At 41.6% G+C, this 20465-nt stretch overlaps 1 protein-coding gene across 2 annotated transcripts; it reads right to left on the bottom strand.

Annotated features, from left to right (window-relative positions):
• Nucleotides 1-322: 322 nt before the first annotated feature.
• Nucleotides 323-19938, bottom strand: RECQL (RecQ like helicase; the record flags this gene model as incomplete). 2 transcript variants are annotated; one of them, XM_079992537.1, is made up of 14 exons in its annotated part: nucleotides 323-964; nucleotides 8453-8582; nucleotides 9001-9217; nucleotides 10083-10174; nucleotides 11302-11440; nucleotides 11545-11662; nucleotides 11748-11896; nucleotides 12049-12130; nucleotides 13241-13407; nucleotides 13858-14056; nucleotides 17568-17674; nucleotides 18058-18237; nucleotides 19278-19472; nucleotides 19853-19938. In XM_079992537.1, the coding sequence occupies 14 exons, from the start codon at nucleotides 19869-19871 to the stop codon at nucleotides 788-790; spliced, it is 1971 nt and encodes a 656-aa protein (XP_079848663.1). In that variant the 3' UTR covers nucleotides 323-787. The 2 variants fall into 2 exon arrangements, with proteins under 2 accessions (XP_079848663.1, XP_079848662.1); XM_079992536.1 differs by lacking the exon at nucleotides 19853-19938 and having other exon boundaries at nucleotides 19278-19497.
• Between the last annotated feature and the right edge of the window lie 527 nt (nucleotides 19939-20465).

Genomic DNA, 20465 nt, shown 5'->3' with positions numbered 1-20465 from the left:
ATGTTTTTAGCTAGCGCTGAAGAGTGCAGTGAAGCTTGGGGGTTCCATAACTTTACAAACACCATATGACTCAGTGGTGTCCAAACTTTTTTCAAAGAGGGCCAGATTTGATGAAGTGAAGGGCCAACCAAAGTTGTTAACCTTCAGGATTGAAGTTGTTGAGGTTTTTTTAGGATTTTATCCCAGGAAATAAACTGCCACAGGGGCCAGATTAAACTGACCGGCAGGCCAGATTAGGCCCCCGAAACAGACTATTTTATGGTGGGCACCTCCAGCCACCAAGCTGCTCCACATACATCACAGCAGGAGAGGCAAGGCTAACTTCGTGGGACAAAAAACATTTTAATACATAGCATATATACACAACATTTTTGAGTATGTAAAGTCATGCAATATCTTAGTCCTTACAAATACCATGAATTGTGGTGAATGTGTATTATTTACATCCCGACTCAGAACAAGATATTCAAGGCAGTTTAAAAGGTTGCATGATGGGTTTTAAGAACAAACTCATATTGCCATTTATTTCTGGTGGAAAGCAAGAGTTCTACCCATCACCTCCCTGCCCAGCCAAGCCATCACGCTTGCGTTATAATCCAAAGCAAGGGCTAGGATAAGGGAGACCTAGAAAACCCAGTATAATGCCAGAAGCCTGGCGATGTGATGAGTTAGGACCTAGTAGCCTTGGGGGCAAATTCTGCCCTTCTCCAGCCCCGTCGCTTGCTTGACATTTCTTGCAGTTCCCAATTTATTCTGAAGTTGAAAAGTAACATACAAACAAAATCCTCTAGGAATCATCGATGAACAGCAAGTCGTCATCATCGTCATCCTCTTCCATTTTAATCTTTTTTGCTTGGATGTGTTTCTCTGAATGAGGCGGTTTATGTTCACTTCCCCTTTTTTTACGTGCAACATCCGTTTTCTTTCCAGATGAGCTTCCTCGGCTGGATAATGGAGATTTGACCTGACAATCAAAACAATTTTTGTTAGCATGCATGCTCTCTGACTTCAAACTAGATGTAGAAATTTTACTTCTTCCCCCATTATCTCTTCCAGTATTGCAGGAGCGCCTAATTTGGGGTGGGGTCAGCAAGGTCACCTGTCCTTGGACATTGGGGGTCTGCACAAAAGTGGGTGTTGCCAAGTTTATATGGGAAGGTTCAGGGATGCCGGAGAGGATATATTGTTTGATTATAGCCTTTCCAACCTGTGTAAATAAGTTCACAATTTAGCAGAGTAATATTCCCCTTTTTAAACTCACAACGCATACGTTTGCTCAGGCTCACTAAAGCCTCTATAGTAACAGTTCTGGTATTTTCTTTTTTTTTTTTTTAATGATTTTTATTAATTTCCAATTTTTTATCACAAACAAAAAAAACAACATAAAAACAAACAAACAACAAACTCATATTTTCTTAACCTTATTTTCATAACCCTCTTTTCCCGGACTTCCCCATACCTTTCCCTTTTTGCATCCTTAGTTTAGTACCATTATTCAGCAACCTATCTTACCCAATTAAATATAAATTTGTCCTCTTTCTCTATTCCACCCTAAATTTTTAAACCCAATTATCGCTGCAATTCTACGTCTTCTTTTCCCTCAGCATTTTAACACTCCTCAGTTTTATAATAGTTCTTAAGATACATCTTAAATTTCTTCCAATCTTCTTCCACAGTCTCTTTCTCTTGGTCGCGGATTCTGCCGGTCATTTCTGCCAGTCCCATAAAGTCAATCACTTTCGCCTGCCATTCCTCCAGCGTGGGTAGCTCTTGTGTCTTCCAATACTTTGCTAGAAGAATCCTTGCTGCCGTAGTAGCGTACAAAAAGAAATTCTTATCCTTCTTCGGCACCAACTGGCCGACCATACCCAAGAGAAATGCCTCTGGTTTCTTGTTAAAGGTGCACTTAAGCACTTTCTTAATTTCATTATAAATCATTTCCCAGAAGGCCTTAATCTTTGGGCAGGTCCACCAAAGGTGGAAAAAGGTACCCTCAGTCTCTTTACATTTCCAGCATTTGTTATTGGGCAAATGGTAAATCTTCGCAAGCTTGACTGGGGTCATGTACCACCTATAAATCATTTTCATAATGTTTTCTCGTAAGGCATTGCATGCCGTAAATTTAATACCTGTGGTCCATAACTACTCCCAGTCAGCAAACATAATGTCATGACCTATGTCCTGTGCCCATTTAACCATAGCAGACTTCACTGTCTCATCTATTGTATTCCACTTCAACAGCAAGTTGTACATTCTTGATAAATTCTTAGTATTGGGTTCTAACAATTCTGTTTCCAATTTCGATTTCTCCACCTGGAAACCAATTTTCCTGTCTTGTTTGAAAGCCTCCATTATTTGAAAATAATGGAGCCAATCTCGTACCTTGGACTTTATTTTCTCATAACTTTGTAATTTAAATTCACCACCTTCTTGTTCTAAAATCTCAGAGTATTTCGGCCAATTGGTTGTCATATTAAGTTTCTTTACTTCCTTAGCCTCCATAGGTGAAAGCCACCTGGGAGTTCTGTTTTCCAGTAAATCTTTATACCGTATCCATACATTATATAGTGCTTTCCTGACAATATGATTTTTGAAACCCTTATACACTTTAGCCTTGTCATACCAGATATATGCATGCCAACCAAAATTATTGTCAAATCCTTCCAAATCTAGAATGTCTGCATTTTCAAGAAGTAGCCAATCTTTTAACCAGCAGAAAGCTGCCGATTCATAGTAAAGTCTTAAGTCCGGCAGGGCAAACCCCCCTCTTTCTTTAGAGTCGGTAAGTATCTTAAACTTAATTCTGGGCTTTTTGCCCTGCCAGACAAATTTAGATATGTCTTTCTGCCACTTCTTTAAACAGTCCAGTTTATCAACAATTTGTAATGTCTGAAACAAAAATAACATTCTAGGCAATACATTCATTTTGATCACAGCAATTCGACCTAACAAGGAAAGCTTCAGGTTTGACCATATTTCTAAATCTTTCTTTATCTCAGTCCAGCACTTGTCATAGTTGTCCTTAAATAAGTTCACATTCTTAGATGTCATGTTAATCCCCAGGTATTTTACACTCTTTGCCACCACTAACCCAGTTTCCTCTTGGAATCTATCCCTTTCAACATTTGTTAAGTTCTTTTCCAATACCTTGGTTTTTTGTTTATTCAACTTAAATCCTGCGACCTGGCCAAATACTTGAATTAATTCCAAAGCTCTTTTGGTACTAGTGTCTGGCTCTTGCAAGGTCAGTACTAAGTCATCTGCAAAAGCCTTTAATTTGTAATGTCTGGCTCCGACCTGAATCCCTTTTACCAGCTGATCTCCCCTAATCATATTTAACAGGACCTCCAGGACCGATATAAAAAGTAATGGGGATATTGGGCACCCCTGACGTGTCCCTTTTTCTATAGGTAGTTCATCCATAACCACATTATTTACAATTAACTTCGCCTTTTGCTCAGAATAAATTGCACTTATACCATTTTCAAACCTTTGGCCTACCCCCATCCCATGGAGATTCTTTTTCATAAATTTCCAAGATATATTGTCAAAGGCTTTCTCCGCGTCCACAAAAATTAAAACTGCCTTCGTATTAATGTTCACTGTCAGCATTTCTATAATGTCAATTATATTCCTTACATTAGTAGATATATGCCTACCCGGGAGAAAGCCTGCCTGGTCTTTATGAATCTCCTCCACCAGCACCTTCTTTAGTCTTTTTGCCAAAATGTCTGCAAAAATTTTGTAATCCACATTAAGTAGTGATATAGGGCGGTAGTTCTTGATCTGTTTTTTATCAACCTCAGTCTTTGGTATAAGTGTGATGAAGGCTTCTTTCCACGTCTCAGGTGCCCTTTTCCCCTCTAATATCTCGTTGCAAACCTCCTTAAGTGGCTGAATTATCCAGTCTTTCAAGGCTTTGTAATATCTGGAGGTTAGTCCATCTGGCCCTGGAGATTTCCCCAGTTGCATGTTTTGAATGGCACCCTCAATTTCTTGTTCAGTTATTTTCTCATTTAAAAACGCCATACTTTGTTGGGAATTTTTTTGTAATCCATATTTCTTAAGAAATTCTTCAATGTCTCTTTCGTTTTCCGGCCCTTGTGCATACAGTCTTCTGAAATAGCTCTGAAAGCAGTTACTGATCTCATTTGGTTTCGAAATATTCTTTCCATCTACCTCCAAACTTGTAACTGTGTTCAATTTCAGTCTCTTCTTCAATTGCCATGACAGGAGTTTCCCACATTTATCTGCCGATTCAAATGTCTTTTGTCTCATTCGTTTAATTTTCCATTCAATCTCCTGGTTCATCAATTCCATATATTGCTTCTGATACAATTTGATTTGTCTCAAAATCTCATGTGACTTTGGGTTGGATCTCAGTTTCTTTTCACTGTCTTTTATCCTTTCCAAAATTTTGTCTTTCTTCTCCTGTTGTTTCCTCCTTTTCAAGGAGTTCTGCTGTATCAAGAAACCCCTCATCACGGCCTTGCTTGCGTCCCAGATCACTCGTTTCTCCACTTCTGTCCTTAGATTTATCTCAAAATAGTCCTTCAAAGTCTTTTGGGCCTTTTGGTACACCTCTGGATCTTTAAATAGGGTGTCATTCATTCTCCATCTAAAAGAGCCAGCTGTTGTTGTTTTCATTTCCATCTTTACTGCATTGTGGTCGGAGCATGTCTTTGGGCAGATTTCCACTTTCTTTATCTTAGGAGCCATCCCACTAGTAATCCATATTTGATCTATTCTTGTCCAGGTCATCTGTGATTCTGAAAAGAATGTTCCCTCCCTCTCAAGGGGGTTTCTTATTCTCCAAATGTCGATCAAGTCCAAGTTATCAGTCATTTCAAAGAAAGTCTTAGGTAGTCTCCCGTCCTTGGAGATCACCTGTCTTTGCGCTTTGTCCATATTTGTAGATACAACCCCATTCATATCGCCTAATAAAATCACTTTGTAATCCAGATAATTTGTTAATGTCTCATGTAATTTCTTATAAAATTCTGCCTTCCCTTCATTTGGTGCATAGATTCCAAGTATCAAAATTTTTTCTCCTTGGATCTGTATCTCAATTGCCAAGATTCTGCCCTGTTCATCTTTAAAAATCTGTCTTGGAGCCAATTTCTCTTTTGCGTATATCACCACTCCTCTTTTCTTAACTTTATCTGATGAAATAAATTCTTGTCCCAATCTTTTATTTATAAGTAATCTTCTATGTGCTCTTGTCACGTGGGTTTCTTGCAAGCAAATCAGATCCAATTGTTCTTTCTTCAAAATATGAAAAACCTCACGCCTTTTCCTGGGAAGGTTCAGTCCATTACAGTTCCAAGTTAAAATTCTCAGAGACATTGTTAATTAGTTACCTCCAACTGCACCCTGCAGCTGTTCTTCGTCCGTTGGTGATTTGAGTCCAAATGTCAAATTCCCCAAGTCTGTATCTGCAGTTGAGTTGAGGACCCCTTTCACCAGGTCTTCTCCGTGTTTGTGTAGGAACTGTTCTTTATCTTGTACAGTCTTTATCTTGACTTTCTTTCCTTGGAAGTTGAAAGACAAACCCTGTGGAAATTCCCACCTGAAAGGTATGTTGTTCTTCTTCAGCAGGTCCACCAGAGTCTTGAACTGAGTTCTCACCTCCAAAATATATTTTGGGATATCCCTGTAGATTTGCACAGAGACGTTTTGAATCTGGAGTGTTTTCTGGTAATGCAGACTAAGTATCTTGTCTCTCTCCTCTTTCGACCTCAATGTAATCAGGCAGTCCCTTGGAATCTTCCTGCCTTGCCTTCTACCCAATCTGAAGGCGGTTGTAATCTCAAATTCTGTTCCCTCTAGATTTTCCTGCCCAAAGCCTGAAATTTCTTTTGTGAGAAAGTCCACTAGGTTGTCCCCCTCACTCTCAGGAACCAACCTAAGTCTTAAGTTCTTCTCCTTACGCTGCATGTCCCATAAAGAAAGGGTCGCCTCATGCTGGTCAAGCCTCCTACAAACAGGAACTAAATTTTCCTGTGTAGATTCCGCAGTAGATTTAGCCTCTTCTGCAATTTTCCTTATTGTGGCGTTCTCCTCTACCAGCTGTTGTATAATCTGTGTATTAGACGTTACGCTCTTCGTGTTCAATTCCAATTTTGCCGTTAGATCTGCCAATTGCTTGGTATTTTCTGTACTCTGTTTGTTCAACCTTTCTAAAGATTCATTTATCTTCAATAATGCCTGCGTCACTGACTCCATGAATGCACTTATTCCCTTTTCCTGTCCACCTGGGCCTGTTGGCAATAGTCCTGATAAAGAGCCCCTTTTCTTATGTGCTGCCTTAGACTTGGATCTTGTTGCTATCTCGTCTCCAGGGCCGCTCATGTCCCAAGGTCGTTCTCACAGGAACAGGTTTGAATGGAAAAAGCCAGTGACTAACAATCGTGTTGCAACTGTTACTTCCAATCCTCTAGAGGGAGCTGAGACCTTCAATATAGCAAGGAAACAATGAATCCAAAAGCCCTCAGAGGGAAAAGTTACTAAAAAACTTCTCTCAGTCTTTTAGTTGCAACCATATAATTTTTACAAAGTCTCAATAAATTGTAGCAAATAAAGTCTCCTCTTTGCAATGTCTTTGACAGCTCCCTGTCAAAGTGTATCACTCAGGCAGTCCGTTCCCAGAGATAGAGTCTGCGGTAGATTGTCTCTTAAAAAGTTTTCCTGCAGGTTTCCTTTCTTTTTCACCCCCCCCCCCGTTCCTGCTCCCTAGGGGGGAGGACTTAAGTCAATGCTGGGGTTAATCCTTTTTTTAAAAAAGTCCCTTAAAAGATGTCAATTGCAGCTTACTAAGTCCGTTGCTTTAGCAGTCATGCAATCTGGGGAAGGCAGACTTCCTTTGTTTACCGTCCCCACTTTCGGCCAAATTTTAAAAGAAGTTGAATTTAAAGTCCCGAAAAGGTTGCCAATCCTACTCACGGGAATCTCTTTCAGTCCGAATAACAGGAAGAAGTCGGCGCTCTCCGCTAATGGCGATGCGGCTTCACTCCACGAGCTGGGTAGCGACTCTCAGCTCTGCGCTCCCCCGATGCTCCTCCGGAGCCTTTAAAAAGGCTCTTTCGCAGTAAAAGGGGGCGCAAACGATGCCCACCGAGTCTCCTTGCTCACAGGCTTCCGCGCCTGTGATTTTAGGGGTCCCCGCTTCGCCGTAGCGGTCAGACCCGAACTCGCGGAGCAGCTCTCTCTCCGGAGAACGGAGAGCGAGCCGCCATTAGCGCCGGCGCCAACCGGTATTTTCCCCTTATTCCCTCATAAAAGAGAAGACACGACACAGTCTTCTATAAAATTATAAAAAGAGTTTACTGACATTCTGTTCACAATCGGATCCCAGAAGGCAGACTTATCTTAGAAAAGTGACATACACCTGGAAACTCTCTCATAAGGAGACAGTCTCTTTGTCCTCTCTTGGCTGGAAGCCAAGAGAGCATCTTTGGCTAAGCAGATGTTGCTTCTTCGACAAAAGTAGTCATAGAGAGAGAGATGGCCAGTCCTATGCTTTTGTTACCCGCACAGGTGAGGCCACGGCCACTTCTAGTCACATGCAGAGGAAGTCTGTTCCAGCCCAGAAGGAAACAGGAAGTTTATCTGCTGGCTGGACAAACATTCCTCCCCATGTGTAAACATGTTCACTCTAGGAATGTTGTACTTGTCTGCTCTTGTGTTTCACATCCCACAGTTTACACACTTGCCCACACAGGATGTATGCAGCAGCAGCAGTCACAGGTTATTGCCCCTCCCCACTCATCAATGTTCACTTGAACAACTGAGGAAGGGGCAAGTGGGGAGTACATCAGGCTCCTTGGTTGTCAGGCATCCTAGCACTGATGAAGCTCTATCAGTCTGTTTTGCACCTATCGTCTCCTAATGCTGCTCCTATTTCTCCTGATGGCTCCGCTTTGGTAGAACAGGGCTTTGCGAGCAGTGCCACGTTGGAGCGTGGACACCATAGTTTCACAGCAACTATACTGCTCATTCATGTAGTGCACTCACAGTTATCTGCACAGAGCACACACGCAATCACACACAAGTAAACCCAACCCAAGGGTGAGTGGAAGGAGTACAGTGATCTAGGTGGGTATAAAAAACAACAACAAAACAGACCATGTAAAATCCATAATGTCACTGCTGAAAGAAAAATTTCAGCCATAGCAACAAACCTTATCTTTTGTTATCATGGAACATTCAACTCCCCCTTGCATGGAGGGGGGTCAGCATTAACAAAAACACTGTGCTGCCTGCTCAGAATTATTTTGGAAAGAAAGCTTTTAAAGCTCTAATTTGTCTTTCTGTGATTTGTGTCACTTGCTAACACACACAAAACAAGTTCCCATGAAAATTAGAAAAGGGAACAAAGCTACTGCTATTAGATGCCTAACACAGTATTAAACCTAGAAAAATAACAGGAATATTATTATTATTATTAATATACCTTAGCAATATTGTTTTTGCTCATTACCACTGGCATCGTGATAACATGAGTCTTGTTTCTCAGAAGATCAGCTCTGGGTCCTATCTTCACGTAGGATATTGTAGCAAATGCTGTGAAGCTGAAGTCTTCCCTGAAAGAAATTAAGCCTTTGCGTATGAAAAGGGGAGAGGTAGAGCAGTTTAAAAAGGGTGGGGAATACTTGACTGAAACAGAGCAAAAAAGAGGCTCATGTTTTATGGATCTTTGGCTTTGGAAATGGGATGGGGGAGCATCCACTGTATTCTGGGGTCTATTGCTAAGCCTAGCGCCCCATAAAATCTTTTCCTTTGAATTTGCACAGTTAACACTGAGCTAACAGAACAGAGATGTTGCTGAAACTACAAATCCTGCCATTCCTAGCAATTGGCTACATTGGTTAGGACCGGTGGGTGTTGGAGCCCAACGAAACCTATAGGGCCACAGGTTAGCTGTAATAAAATTCCGGGGGTGGGGAGGGTGTTATACAAGGCATGGAGGTATGTAAATAGGCTTCTTGTTTCAATACTTACTTCAGGTACTGCTGCAGTATCAAATGGGCAACAATTCTCTCCAGTGTATCACGGGGAAGCTTGGGAGAGACAACATCTACTCCCAGTTTTGACAAACCCTTCCCTAACCAGGCATCAATCAGCTTCAGAGGAGTGAATTTCTCTCTCATTTGGTCCACTTGCTTTAAAATATTGACAAGATCCCGGCAGTGCCCTGTCACATCCATCTTCTCAAATGCTGTGTGTCACCAGGTGGGAGGTGGGGGGAAGAGACGGAACAAAGCACAAACTGTTAGCTGCAGGAATTGGAGAGACCAAAACAGCCATCAAATTCAACCTATCCCAGGCAGGCTTCCACATATGAAAAACATCTAGCTTTGAACCTCTCAACCCATAGCTGGAGGATGCGAGTACCTACTGCCATTAGCAAAGCTTTCTCAGTGAATGGTGAAGCCAAGCTAAAGGAAACAAAAAACGTGGACATTACAGTGGTACATTGGTTCTTGAACTTAATCCATTCCGGGAGTCCATTTGACTCCCTCCTGAAACTGTTCGAAAACCAAGTAGCAGCTTCTGATTGGCTGCAGGGTCTTCCTGCAGTCAAGCGAAAGCAGCGTTGGACGTTTGGCTTCCGAAAAACGTTCGCAAACCGGAACACTTACTTCCAGGTTTGCAGCGTTCGGGAGCCAAAACTTGCAAGTACCAAGGCGTTCAAGAACCAAGGTACGACTGCAGAAAGAATGTGGCTCTCTTCAGCATGGTACACTTGCCTTCCTTGGGCCAACCAACATTGGCATGCATGTTAAAGGTAAGTTGTAACTGAACTGTAATAACAGAGCTGTACAAGTTGTTCCTTGGTGTGAGCACCAAGTCCCACCCATGTGGGTGTGGCCTGGTGCAAGCCAATGTGGCTGAAGAAAAGGGCACTTGCTGTTCTGCAACAACAGCCAGTCATGGGTAGCTTATGCTCAAGAAAGCCTTCCTCAGCGCAGCTGGCGCAGGAGAACATAAATCCTTGCAATGCACTCGGAAGTGAGCTGCAATAAGAGGGAGCCAGTCTGGTTTATTTCAAACCTTCCAGGTTTGAAATCTTTTTTACTTACACTCTTCTCGGCAGCAGTTATCACACATTTTGTTGCAGTTGGCGGAATCCCAGGCCTCGTCAAAGTGATGTGCTATGAGAACTCGGCGACATCTGCAAGTACAAATACTGAGGTTAGGATGCAACCCAATGCATGTGGCTCCTATGGAAAGGCTGTAAGACAATGGGCAGCGTAAACTTTGCAAGTCAGACATGTGCTGTATTCAATAACCGAATGGATGGAAGAATGTGGGATAAACAAGTCTCACTGAAATTAAAGTCTATTAATTTGAATAGGAGCTTAATTTCTCTGGTACTCACTGCCTTTCAGCAATTTAAATTCACTACAGACATTAAGCATGCACTTGAAATATATAGATTTCTGAGGTGGAGATGGACTACTTGACACATGAGAAGTAGATTCCAATTTTCTGTGCACGGTCCTTAATATGGGATTACAGAGAGAAACAACAGTGTAAATGGACACATAGATACAACCCAAGCAAGCCTGTAGTCATTTTTTTAAAATGTCTGAAATATTTCTGCAGCTACTAAAATATGAAAAGTGAACATTATGGATATTTTCTGAATTGAAGAAATCTGTCACCCTGGAAAAATTAAGTTTCCTTGCTATCAAGTTTGGATTTTCTCAAAGTTTTGGCAGTTCTGATACAAATGTAGCATTGGCACTCTGAATACCATGTTTTTGCAAATAAGGAGCCAGTCTCAGCGGCAGGCATCTGTAGGTCTGGGCTTGACCTTGTTGACCTGGGAAAACATGGTGCTTGGCATTTAACTTTTGGGTTTTTAAAAACAAAAACAAAACAGAGATGAGATGAGATGAGATTAACATTTCATTTATTAAATTTATATCCTGCTCTTCCTACCCAGGGCAGCATAGTCTAGTAGCACAAAACATTTAATAGCAAAAGTTATTTCTGCAACCACTTAGACTCTGTTGGACCACTGAGAATTTTAAAATATATATATATATATAAAATCAATATACTGGCAGACAGCAAAAGAGCATAGGATGCCTCACAGGGCAAAAGGAGACCCTATGACCAACTGCACAACCCTGCTTTCCTTAAAAAAAATTTCACAGTAAATAATATATTTGGAGGCTTGGTATTTCGGATACTAACTTCAACATCCTGGCCAACACCACATTTTACAGTAAACTCAAGAGAAAAAAGTAGCTTAAAACAAAAAAAAGGACAACCTCAGACAAAACCACTTGCCTGCTCATGTTGTGGCAATAGGAAACCATGTCGTACAATTTTTGTTGCCCTACGTTTTCCATCACCACCATTGTGCTGATTCTGAATATGTCCCCAAAACCATAATATAAGATGCAGTCGGCTTTCTGGTCATCCCGACCTAGAAGGAAATATTAAGAAGCAGATTTTTATTTCCCCCCGTCAGAAGCATAGGCACATATGAGTACATACATCTACCTGGAATCTCATCTCCATTGAGCATACCTGCACGCCCGCTCTCTTGGTAATAGTTCTCCATGGATTTGCTCATTGAATGGTGTATTACAAACCTCACGTCTGGCTTGTCGATTCCCATGCCAAAGGCAACGGTGGCCACTACCACCTGAAAGACAAAGGCAATGAGGATCATCAGGACATGAGGGATGCAAGTTGAACGGAGGAAGTGATGGAGTTCTCGCACAGCTCACCTGAATGTCATTGGCAGACCATCGCTTGTGAACTCTGCTCTTATCTTTGGGTTCCATGTTGGCATGGTAGACACCTGCCTTAATCCCCAGCTTCTGTAAATTCATAGTAACCTGTTCAGCATCCTTCTGGGAAAAGCAGTAGATAATTCCTGTATCAAAATAATTTTATACCAATGAAATCAACAAATGGGCTCCAAGCTATGCAGTACTTAAGCAGGGCTTGGGAAGACTTGGGAGCGCTACCTTACAAGATGCTACCGTGCTTTACGAAGTCAGCACTCATTTTCATTACAAAGTTCACCTGAAAGGCCTTTGTATCTTCCATTGATGAGTTTAACTATGTCCTCAATGAAATTCTGAGCAGCTGATGGCTTCTGTCGAACCTAAAATGCAAATTTTGAGAAACAGGCATTCAATAGCACACATATACAAATTAAATTTTTCATCTCTTCAGAAAACTGCTAAGTGATTTTAGCCTTGTGTACATTCGGCAGTTTGAATCCCTGCGACGGAGTGAGCTCCCGTTGCTGGGTCCCCGCTCCTGCCAACCTAGCAGTTCGAAAGCATGTCAAAGTGCTAGTAGATAAATAGGTGCCACTCTGGCGGGAAGGTAAACGGCGTTTCTGTGCACTGCTCTGGTTCGCCAGAAGCGGCTTAGTCATGCTGGCCACATGACCCGGAAGCTGTATGCCAGCTCCCTCGGCCAATAAAGCAAGATGAGCGCCGCAACCCCAGAGTCAGTCAAAACTGGACCTAATGGTCAGGGGTCCCTTTACCTTTTGGAATAGAAACACTCCCTGCTATGACTGATTGAGGCCACCTTAACTCAGTGTTCTGCAAACATTAAATCCCATCTCCCAACAGCCCTTGTCAGCATGACCAATGTCCTGGGATGATGGGAGAAATATCCAGGCAGCCACATCTCCCCACCAATGCTATACAGTGCATCACACCCCAAACCCCTTGTTTTCTTTTTTAAAGAAGTTCTCAACTAGGAAGTCCAAGTTCTTAGCTCATCTGGTCCTGTGATCTGAGCAACTCTGCCTATTTCCATATTATATTCAGACTATGCGGGGATGGACTGAGTTATTTTGCTACAATGCACCCAGATCCATGTTTATATACACTTCTGAAAAGCAACACATCATTTCAGACTCTGCCTTTTAATTCCCAACATTACAGTAGTATTTAAGAAATTGAATTGGTAAGTTTTGTAGAAAAGCATGCATGTGCCCAACATGACTTACAACAAAAGTAAGCAACTGTAACAATGAAAGTTTATAAATGAGATAGTCTAGTGTGTTAGGTGTGAAATTGTCCAGAATTCATGACTCTCTGCAGTACAAGAATGGTGGAGTTAAACTAAAACTCTCTATGAATATGATAAACCAGCTTAAATCCTACACATCCATGTTTGGTTTCTTAGCGAGCTTCTTAAATATTCCTAGAAAAGGCTATCTTCCCGAAGGCAAGAACAGACTCAACAAGGATACCTCATAATATAGGTTGGGCCGATTAAATGATGCGGTGAAAGTGATGCACTTCTGAACGCAAAGAATTTTCTGAGCATCATGCAGAACGTGGCTTGTTGCAGTCGCCGTCAACCCAATCAATGGAGCATTAGGAAACTGCCGCTTTAAGATACCAAGCAGCTTGTAATCTGAACAGAAGTGGAAGACAAAAAAGCAGGAATTTAAATATATAAATAAAACCCCTAATATTTGCTGCCACTATATTCTGTCTAGCTCTGCTTAAGCTACTTGTAAGTGACAAAATCATTTTGCAGTTATAAACTAGGCAAATCTCAACACTGCAGAAATCAATCACCCTTTTTTAAAAAAACAACAACACATTTTTAAAAAATCCCTTTTAAAAACAACAAACAGTAATGGCAGATGTGTTTCTCTGAAAAGCAGTCCCCCCCCCCCAATATTTCCATGTGGCAGAGTGATAGATGTGGTCCAGGGAGGGAGAAAGAACCTTGGGCACAGGGAACTGATCAAGGCAACTAAAAAAATGAAGTGAGAAGAGCAATGAGGCTTAATAGTTTCTAGTGGAGAAGAGTCAAAGCTCTTCCTGGTAACATGGAATTCCTTCTAGACAGACATACCAGGCCTGAAGTCATGTCCCCACTGGCTGCAGCAGTGAACCTCATCCACTGCAATGCGCGTAAGCCTTCCTGCTTGGTAAGCTTTTTCCAGCTTTGACATAAACATCTTGCTTTTCGCAATCTTCTCTGGGGTCACGTAAATGAGTTTCAGTTGCGAACTGCGAGACAACATTTCAGCATGAACCCACTTCACGTGTTCCTATTTGGGAAGAAAAAAAGTGTGCTTGCCACAGATACCAGGGGCATCAAAATGGCAACGCAGCGTAATAACCAACAACCGCTTCTCTAATCTCCCAGGCCTTTGCCTAATTATAAAAATCTGTGGCCATTTAAACTGCGGGGTATTGTTTTTGTTTGTTACTATATTACGTATTTTTGTATTTTTATGTTGTAAACTGCTGTTAGCCTCGGATGAAAGGCGGTATAGAAATCATTATTATTTCATCACAAAACTTTAGCGGCAGCTAACAACTCTGCTTTTTATGGGTCAAATCAGCCTGAGTCGGAAGGAGGAGGGCTGCTTTATGGAATTGTGCCAGGAGAAGCAAGAACAAGATGGCAACATATGCCAGTATTAAAGAAGCTGAGTGACAGCCATGACAAATCCTCATTCCATTTAAACAAGGCCTTAAGAAAAGTGAAAACAGCGGTTTCCTTTCTTAAGTACCCCTTGCAAAGTGGTAAGATAATTTCTCTTGGCAACTCAAAGACATGTATCAGTCCTGCACTTTGTTTGCACCAAGGAAGAACAGACAATGTGAATTGTACAGAAATATGCTGCTTATTTCGTTTTAAAGCTTACTGGTGTATTTTATGGTGTGTTTTTATTGTTGCAACCCACCCAGAGATCACTTGGCAACGAAGGGTGCGATACAAATTCTACAAGTATGTAAATCTAGAATCCCATCGCAGCAGACAACCTCTTCTAAGGGTAGGAAAACCTTTCATAAACACTCAAGAACAAGTACCCTAGCTTTAAGGAACATTCACTGCCTTACAGTCATCAAGAAAGCTCCTGACTTGTTCATATTATGGAGGTGAAAACTATGTTCCCAAGCTATGATCAATTTCATCAGCTGTGGAATGCATGTCTATGCATCTTCAGAAAATGTAATGCAAACAACTTCCAGTTCTGCCCTATCAAAACCCACAAAATTGGGTATACATGCATCATGCGTCTATCTAAGCACCAGTCGTTTGTCAAACTGAGGTTCAAAAACCACCTGTGGCCATGGTGCACCAAATGATGAATATAGGGTTTTATATTTTAAAAAGATTTTTGAACCATGCAACTTAATCAAATACTCCTAGACTCAAGTTCAATTCTGTCCCCATTGGCTTTCATTCCTGGGCTGACCTGCTCTAATCAGAATGACGCCTTAAAGGAGGTTTATCTAAGATTCAGATACGAACTAGCTATAGCCAGTCCAGACTGTAAAGCTTTAGTGCAGACAGGCAGAATGCCCTTCTCTTCTCAATGAGTTCCTATCGCATGGCTCCATATACCTGGGATACTGGAGGCAGCTAATCGCCTTCTAAGTCAAAAGTTAACCTTTCCAGGACAGCAAATCCCATTCCAGAAATTAAGCACAGAACCCAACCCCACTGAGACTGTGTACAAAAGAACAGGTGAACTGAACCCCTTCAATATCAACATTCTAGAGAGGGTTTTCATGAATATTCTATTTCAGAGAATTTTTTTGCCCTTTCACATGCAACTTGTACAAGTCATACGAATAAGCAGAATGGACATCAGTGACTTGTGGCCGCAGCTTTTAATATATGAGGTAAGCATGTCAGCATTTCTTTCAGATGGCAAATACTGATGCCCATGTTATTTCACTACTTTGTTCCCAACCAGTTTAATTCAAATATAACAAATTTAGTCCAGAAAGGTGTTAAATAATAAGATTTTTAACTTTCACTGCCCGTTTGACAGCTCCTTTTCCTTGTTCCTTTTTCTCCAGCTCACATACAGGACACTCCCGGGTCTGGGGGGTGGTTTAGACAAAGGCTTCTAAAATTCCACTCTTACTCTCCAGCACAAATCTTCTTCTGTCAAATTCATGAAAATATTATCTTTTAAAAAACACCAAAAAGAAAAAACTCTCCACCTTAGTTCTCCGATCCTTGCTTTAAATCTTCTGTAAGCAGGGGGGTGCGGACTTCCCTTTAGCACATCCCCCGATCGTACCGAATTCAAAGGTAGAAATTTTAAAGTCCAAATTCCATTTTACTCACGGATTAATTAAAGTCCGAATTTCAGGGAAGAAAGTCAGCGGTCTCCGGCCATGGCTCGCGGCTTCGCTCCACTGCAGTAGCGGTCCACTCACAGCACCACGCCGCTCCCCGTACCCTCTCTGCAGCCTTTAAAAAGGCTCTTCGTGGGTCGGGGGGCGCTTTAGGTGCCCGCCGAGTCACCAAGTCCGCAGGCTTCAGCGCCTGCGGTTTCTGAGGGTCCCCGCGTCGCCGTCGCGGTAGAACCCTTCTCCAGCGGAGCCGATTCCCTCCGGAGGTCGGAGGGAATCCGCCATTAACCAGATCGCGCTAACCCGGAAGTAACGGACTGTTGGAAAAAGACTATTAAGTAACCAGAATCCCCCTAGGGGAAACATTGAAACACTACAATGGCTGCAGATGGAAAACTACAGGCAGAGATAGACAGAATGTTTTTTCTCGTGGGAAAGTTGCAGGAGCAGACTACGGCTATGAATAAACAACTTATAACCTTGAACTCTAAAATAAGTGACTCTGCTGAATGCACAATGGATTTGACCGGGAAAAAATCTACAGCTGAATTAGAAGAGATAACTTCGGAACAGGAGGAGAGGGAACAAGGGCCAGTACAGGTGGAGAGTACCAACCAGAAGCCTACATTGTCAGAACATAAAGAAGAAGACCTTTGGATTATAAATCTGCGAAAGATGCGAAAGAGGAGGGAGGAAGCCCCTGGAACACTTGGAATATTTGAATTTAAAAGAAGCAAGAAATATGATTGGGGCTTCCTCTTTGAGTATGGAAGATTAGCTGACCTTTCGCAGCAGCTGGTACCAAGTACTTTGGACGGAAGAAAATCTGATGAGACTGAGCTAGAACTCCTTCGAGACCCGATGACCAACAAAGAGGGCTACCAACAAAATCGGCAGAGAGAGACTGACAGAGATTTAAAGGCCTCAGATGTGAGGAATCCAGGCTAAAAACTGTTTTTGTGGACATGGGGACACTGGGAAGGGACAGAAACCGGGGCGGGGGGGGGAAGAATTTTTTTTAAAAAAATGTTTATGACCTTTGTGTTTGATTATTATGACCTATTTTTAAGATAAAAGGGAAATTCGTGGAAGGAATTTGAGTCGACCTTAGAAAAGGATTTAATATTTATAAGAAAATTGGATAAGTAAAATTTGGCCAAGTAATAAGAATTAAGTATTTCTTTAAATATATATATATATAATAATAATATGTAAAGGATGAGAGATATGAACTTGCTGAGCTAATTTAATTGAATTAGGATGTATGAAGGGGGGGGGTGGGGGGAGGTCAAGAACTGGGGTTAGGAAAGTAAGGATATGAAACTTTATATGTGTTGTCTTTGTCTGTGTGTGTGTGTCTGTGTATATAAAATGTGAAAACTCAATAAAAATTTTATATAAAAAAAAAATACTGATGCCCATGTTTGGCAGCCAGCCACCTTGCTGGGCAGCCAGCCATACCTTGCTGCTTGAGGCGTTTAGCAAAGTCGCAGAAACTTCCAGCTGCTCCAACATCATTAGCTGGTCTTCCATTAGTGAGATCAGAGGGCAAATCACAAGTGTGAAGCCTGAAATGAAAAATAACCCCTCGTCTCAAGTCACCGGAAAAGTTCTGTTTCAGCACATGTCAAATAGCAGGATTCTTCACACACACCTCTAATGGCAGATATGTCTAGCTTCAGTCATGCTGAGGCCACGATTAGTGCTAAACACAATCTGTTATCGGTTACAAATATACAGCAAGACCACAATTTAGCTTGAAAAGCTAAGCTCTCAGCCTCAAAGGATGTCATTTGCAGGACTAGTCACCTTGGAAAGCAGATAGGACAAGAGAGGCAGGAAAACTGCCTTAACCATGGTTTGCTCTTGCAAATTCACCCCTCCTCTTGTAGCCCCGTATAACTAACAAGCTGAACGACTTTAACTAATGTCATTTTGCACAAGTACATACCGTCAGAACATACTGCTGGCAGCTGGTAACACAGACTCTTTCCCCCTCCAGTAGGCATGACAAGGAAGACATCCCTTCCGCCCATTGTAACATTGATTGTTTCCAATTGCAAAGGCCTAAATTTTCGAAGCTTAAAGTTATTTTGTAATGCATCTCTGACGTTTGCAGACCATGAAAAATCTGTGAAAAGGAAATAGCAGCCGTACATTTAAAAACAACACTGGAGTTCATTTGATCACAGAATCCCACCCCCACCAAGGTGAACATTGTCTTCCAAGTTGACTTTAATCCCCTAAATTGTAAGTGTTGCCAGCATGAGTATACATAGGTCTGTGGTGAACAACAAATGAGCCTATGTCTACTCAGAAGTTAGTCCCACTGAGTTCAATGTGACTTACTCCCAGGTAAGTGTGTGTAGGAATGCAGCCTGAATTCCCTGGGATCTGATTTCTGTCTTCCCCTTGCAATTCAAATGCTCATTTGGGGGCGAATACTAGGAGCCCTAAGACCAGCAGGCTAAACCTTTCTTGGGAAGTGGAGGGGAAATACAGGAGACATACATTTATGTCAGTGTAACCACCATCCTGAAGACAAATATGAAGAGACCTGCTACAAGCCAAGAGCATGGCTGAGTGGAAGGCTTTCCATTGGCCATTTGTGGGCCAAACTCATTTATGGTAAAAACAAAAAATTCCTTCCAGTAGCACCTTAAAGACCAACTAAGTTAGTTCTAGGTATGAGCTTTCGTGTGCATGCACACTTCTTCAGGTACTGAAGAAGTGTGCATGCACATGAAAGCTCATACCTAGAACTAACTTAGTTGGTCTTTAAGGTGCTACTGGAAGGAATTTTTTGTTTTGACTATGGCAGACCAACACGGCTATCTATCTGTAATTCATTTATAGTAGGTAGGTGTACTGGGAAAGAATTTGCAAACGTAAGTGAAGAAATGAAGATGATGTCATGCTATCTGTAGAATATTTATTCTGGCAGCCATGGCAACCTTAATGCTTTTATCTCATTTAACAGATGTTCATTTAAAAAATAATAATAATGAAAAACATATTTACACACACACCCCTTCAAAATAAGCTACAAGAAACTACCTTGCTGTAAAGCCACATCTCATGCTATTTTAGCAGCAAGCAACAGTAATGATTTGAACTGTTCGACAACAGTTTTCGTGACAGCCCAAGGATTTAAAAATAGTAAGTACCGACCTTCCTTGTTCCAGTCTTCCGCTGCTGATTCAATATCTTTGCTGCTCCCGCTCTCTGTGTCAGAAAACTGTTTTATTTTCTTCTTTAGCACTGTCTTTTTCTGAATGAGCTCCTGCTGATGTTCAAGGAGTTCTTGTACCTGGATCTCCAGAGCCTGCAGTTCACTGTCAACAGATGCCAATTCCTCTTCCAGCACTAAGGTAGAAAGATTGCCATGCATTCTATCATATGTTTGTTCCCTTGTGCTAGGCCACATTAACCCACCCCAGGACTCAAAAGGAGTTTAGCAGAGCCTTTTTACTCTTCCTATTAAGAACCTTTGAAGAGAATAATGCTTCATGGGGCTGAACTCCTGAGCTCTTATGAAACTTCCATGACCAGCTCTTTATCCCAAACTACCAGGTACCCCAAGCACTGCCTTCGTATTCAAACCATTTGTTACACAGCCAGAACAACAAGCAAAATGGCCCATGCACACAAGTTTTATCCAGAAAATAAATGGGGGAGGAAATCAGAGGAACAACATAGGATTATTGCTAATGGAACAAATAAACTGTAGCCAAAGATCTGGTTACCTGACAGTGTTGTTGTCATCTTCAAAGATAGAAAGGCACCTCACTTGGTGAAATATTGACCAAAGCAATTTTCTAATAATTTATTTCTGTAAAGGTAATTTTGAAAGCATATTATTAATTTTATGAAAGCCGGCAGGCAAGCAGAATAGCTTCTATTGCAGAAATTCTGTGTTCATTAGCAGCATATAAATCTCTTAGGGAGCCTTTAAACACTTCCATCTGTACTAGAAAGAGCCAAGCTAAGATCCCACTCCAATATGGACCCACACTCAATATGTCATTATTGTCCACCTCCCATTTCTATGGACTATAGTCACATTTTCTTATGTAGGCATAGGATAGGCTCATGTTCAAATTGCCACTCACCCATTGAGTCTGCAATGCCATGTATGCTTATCTTGGAGTACAGCTCCATTAAACTCAGAGTATCAACATGCATCGGATTGTATTGCTCATGATCTAGGGCCAGTCACTCATAATTTAATTTATTATGAGCAAAATTTATACTGCCCTGAGCTCAGGGACAAAATGCCTTCAAGGTGCCTTTTGTAGATTTTTGCTTTCGACTATTTTTGCCCATTTATACTTGGATTTGCTTAGCCCACAGATATAA

This window comes from Podarcis cretensis (assembly GCF_951804945.1).
Source record: "Podarcis cretensis genome assembly, chromosome: 10".
NCBI classification, from domain to species: Eukaryota; Metazoa; Chordata; class Lepidosauria; order Squamata; family Lacertidae; genus Podarcis; species Podarcis cretensis.
Note: the sequence above shows the minus strand (reverse complement) of the source record. Positions and strands in the feature narration are given on the sequence as shown.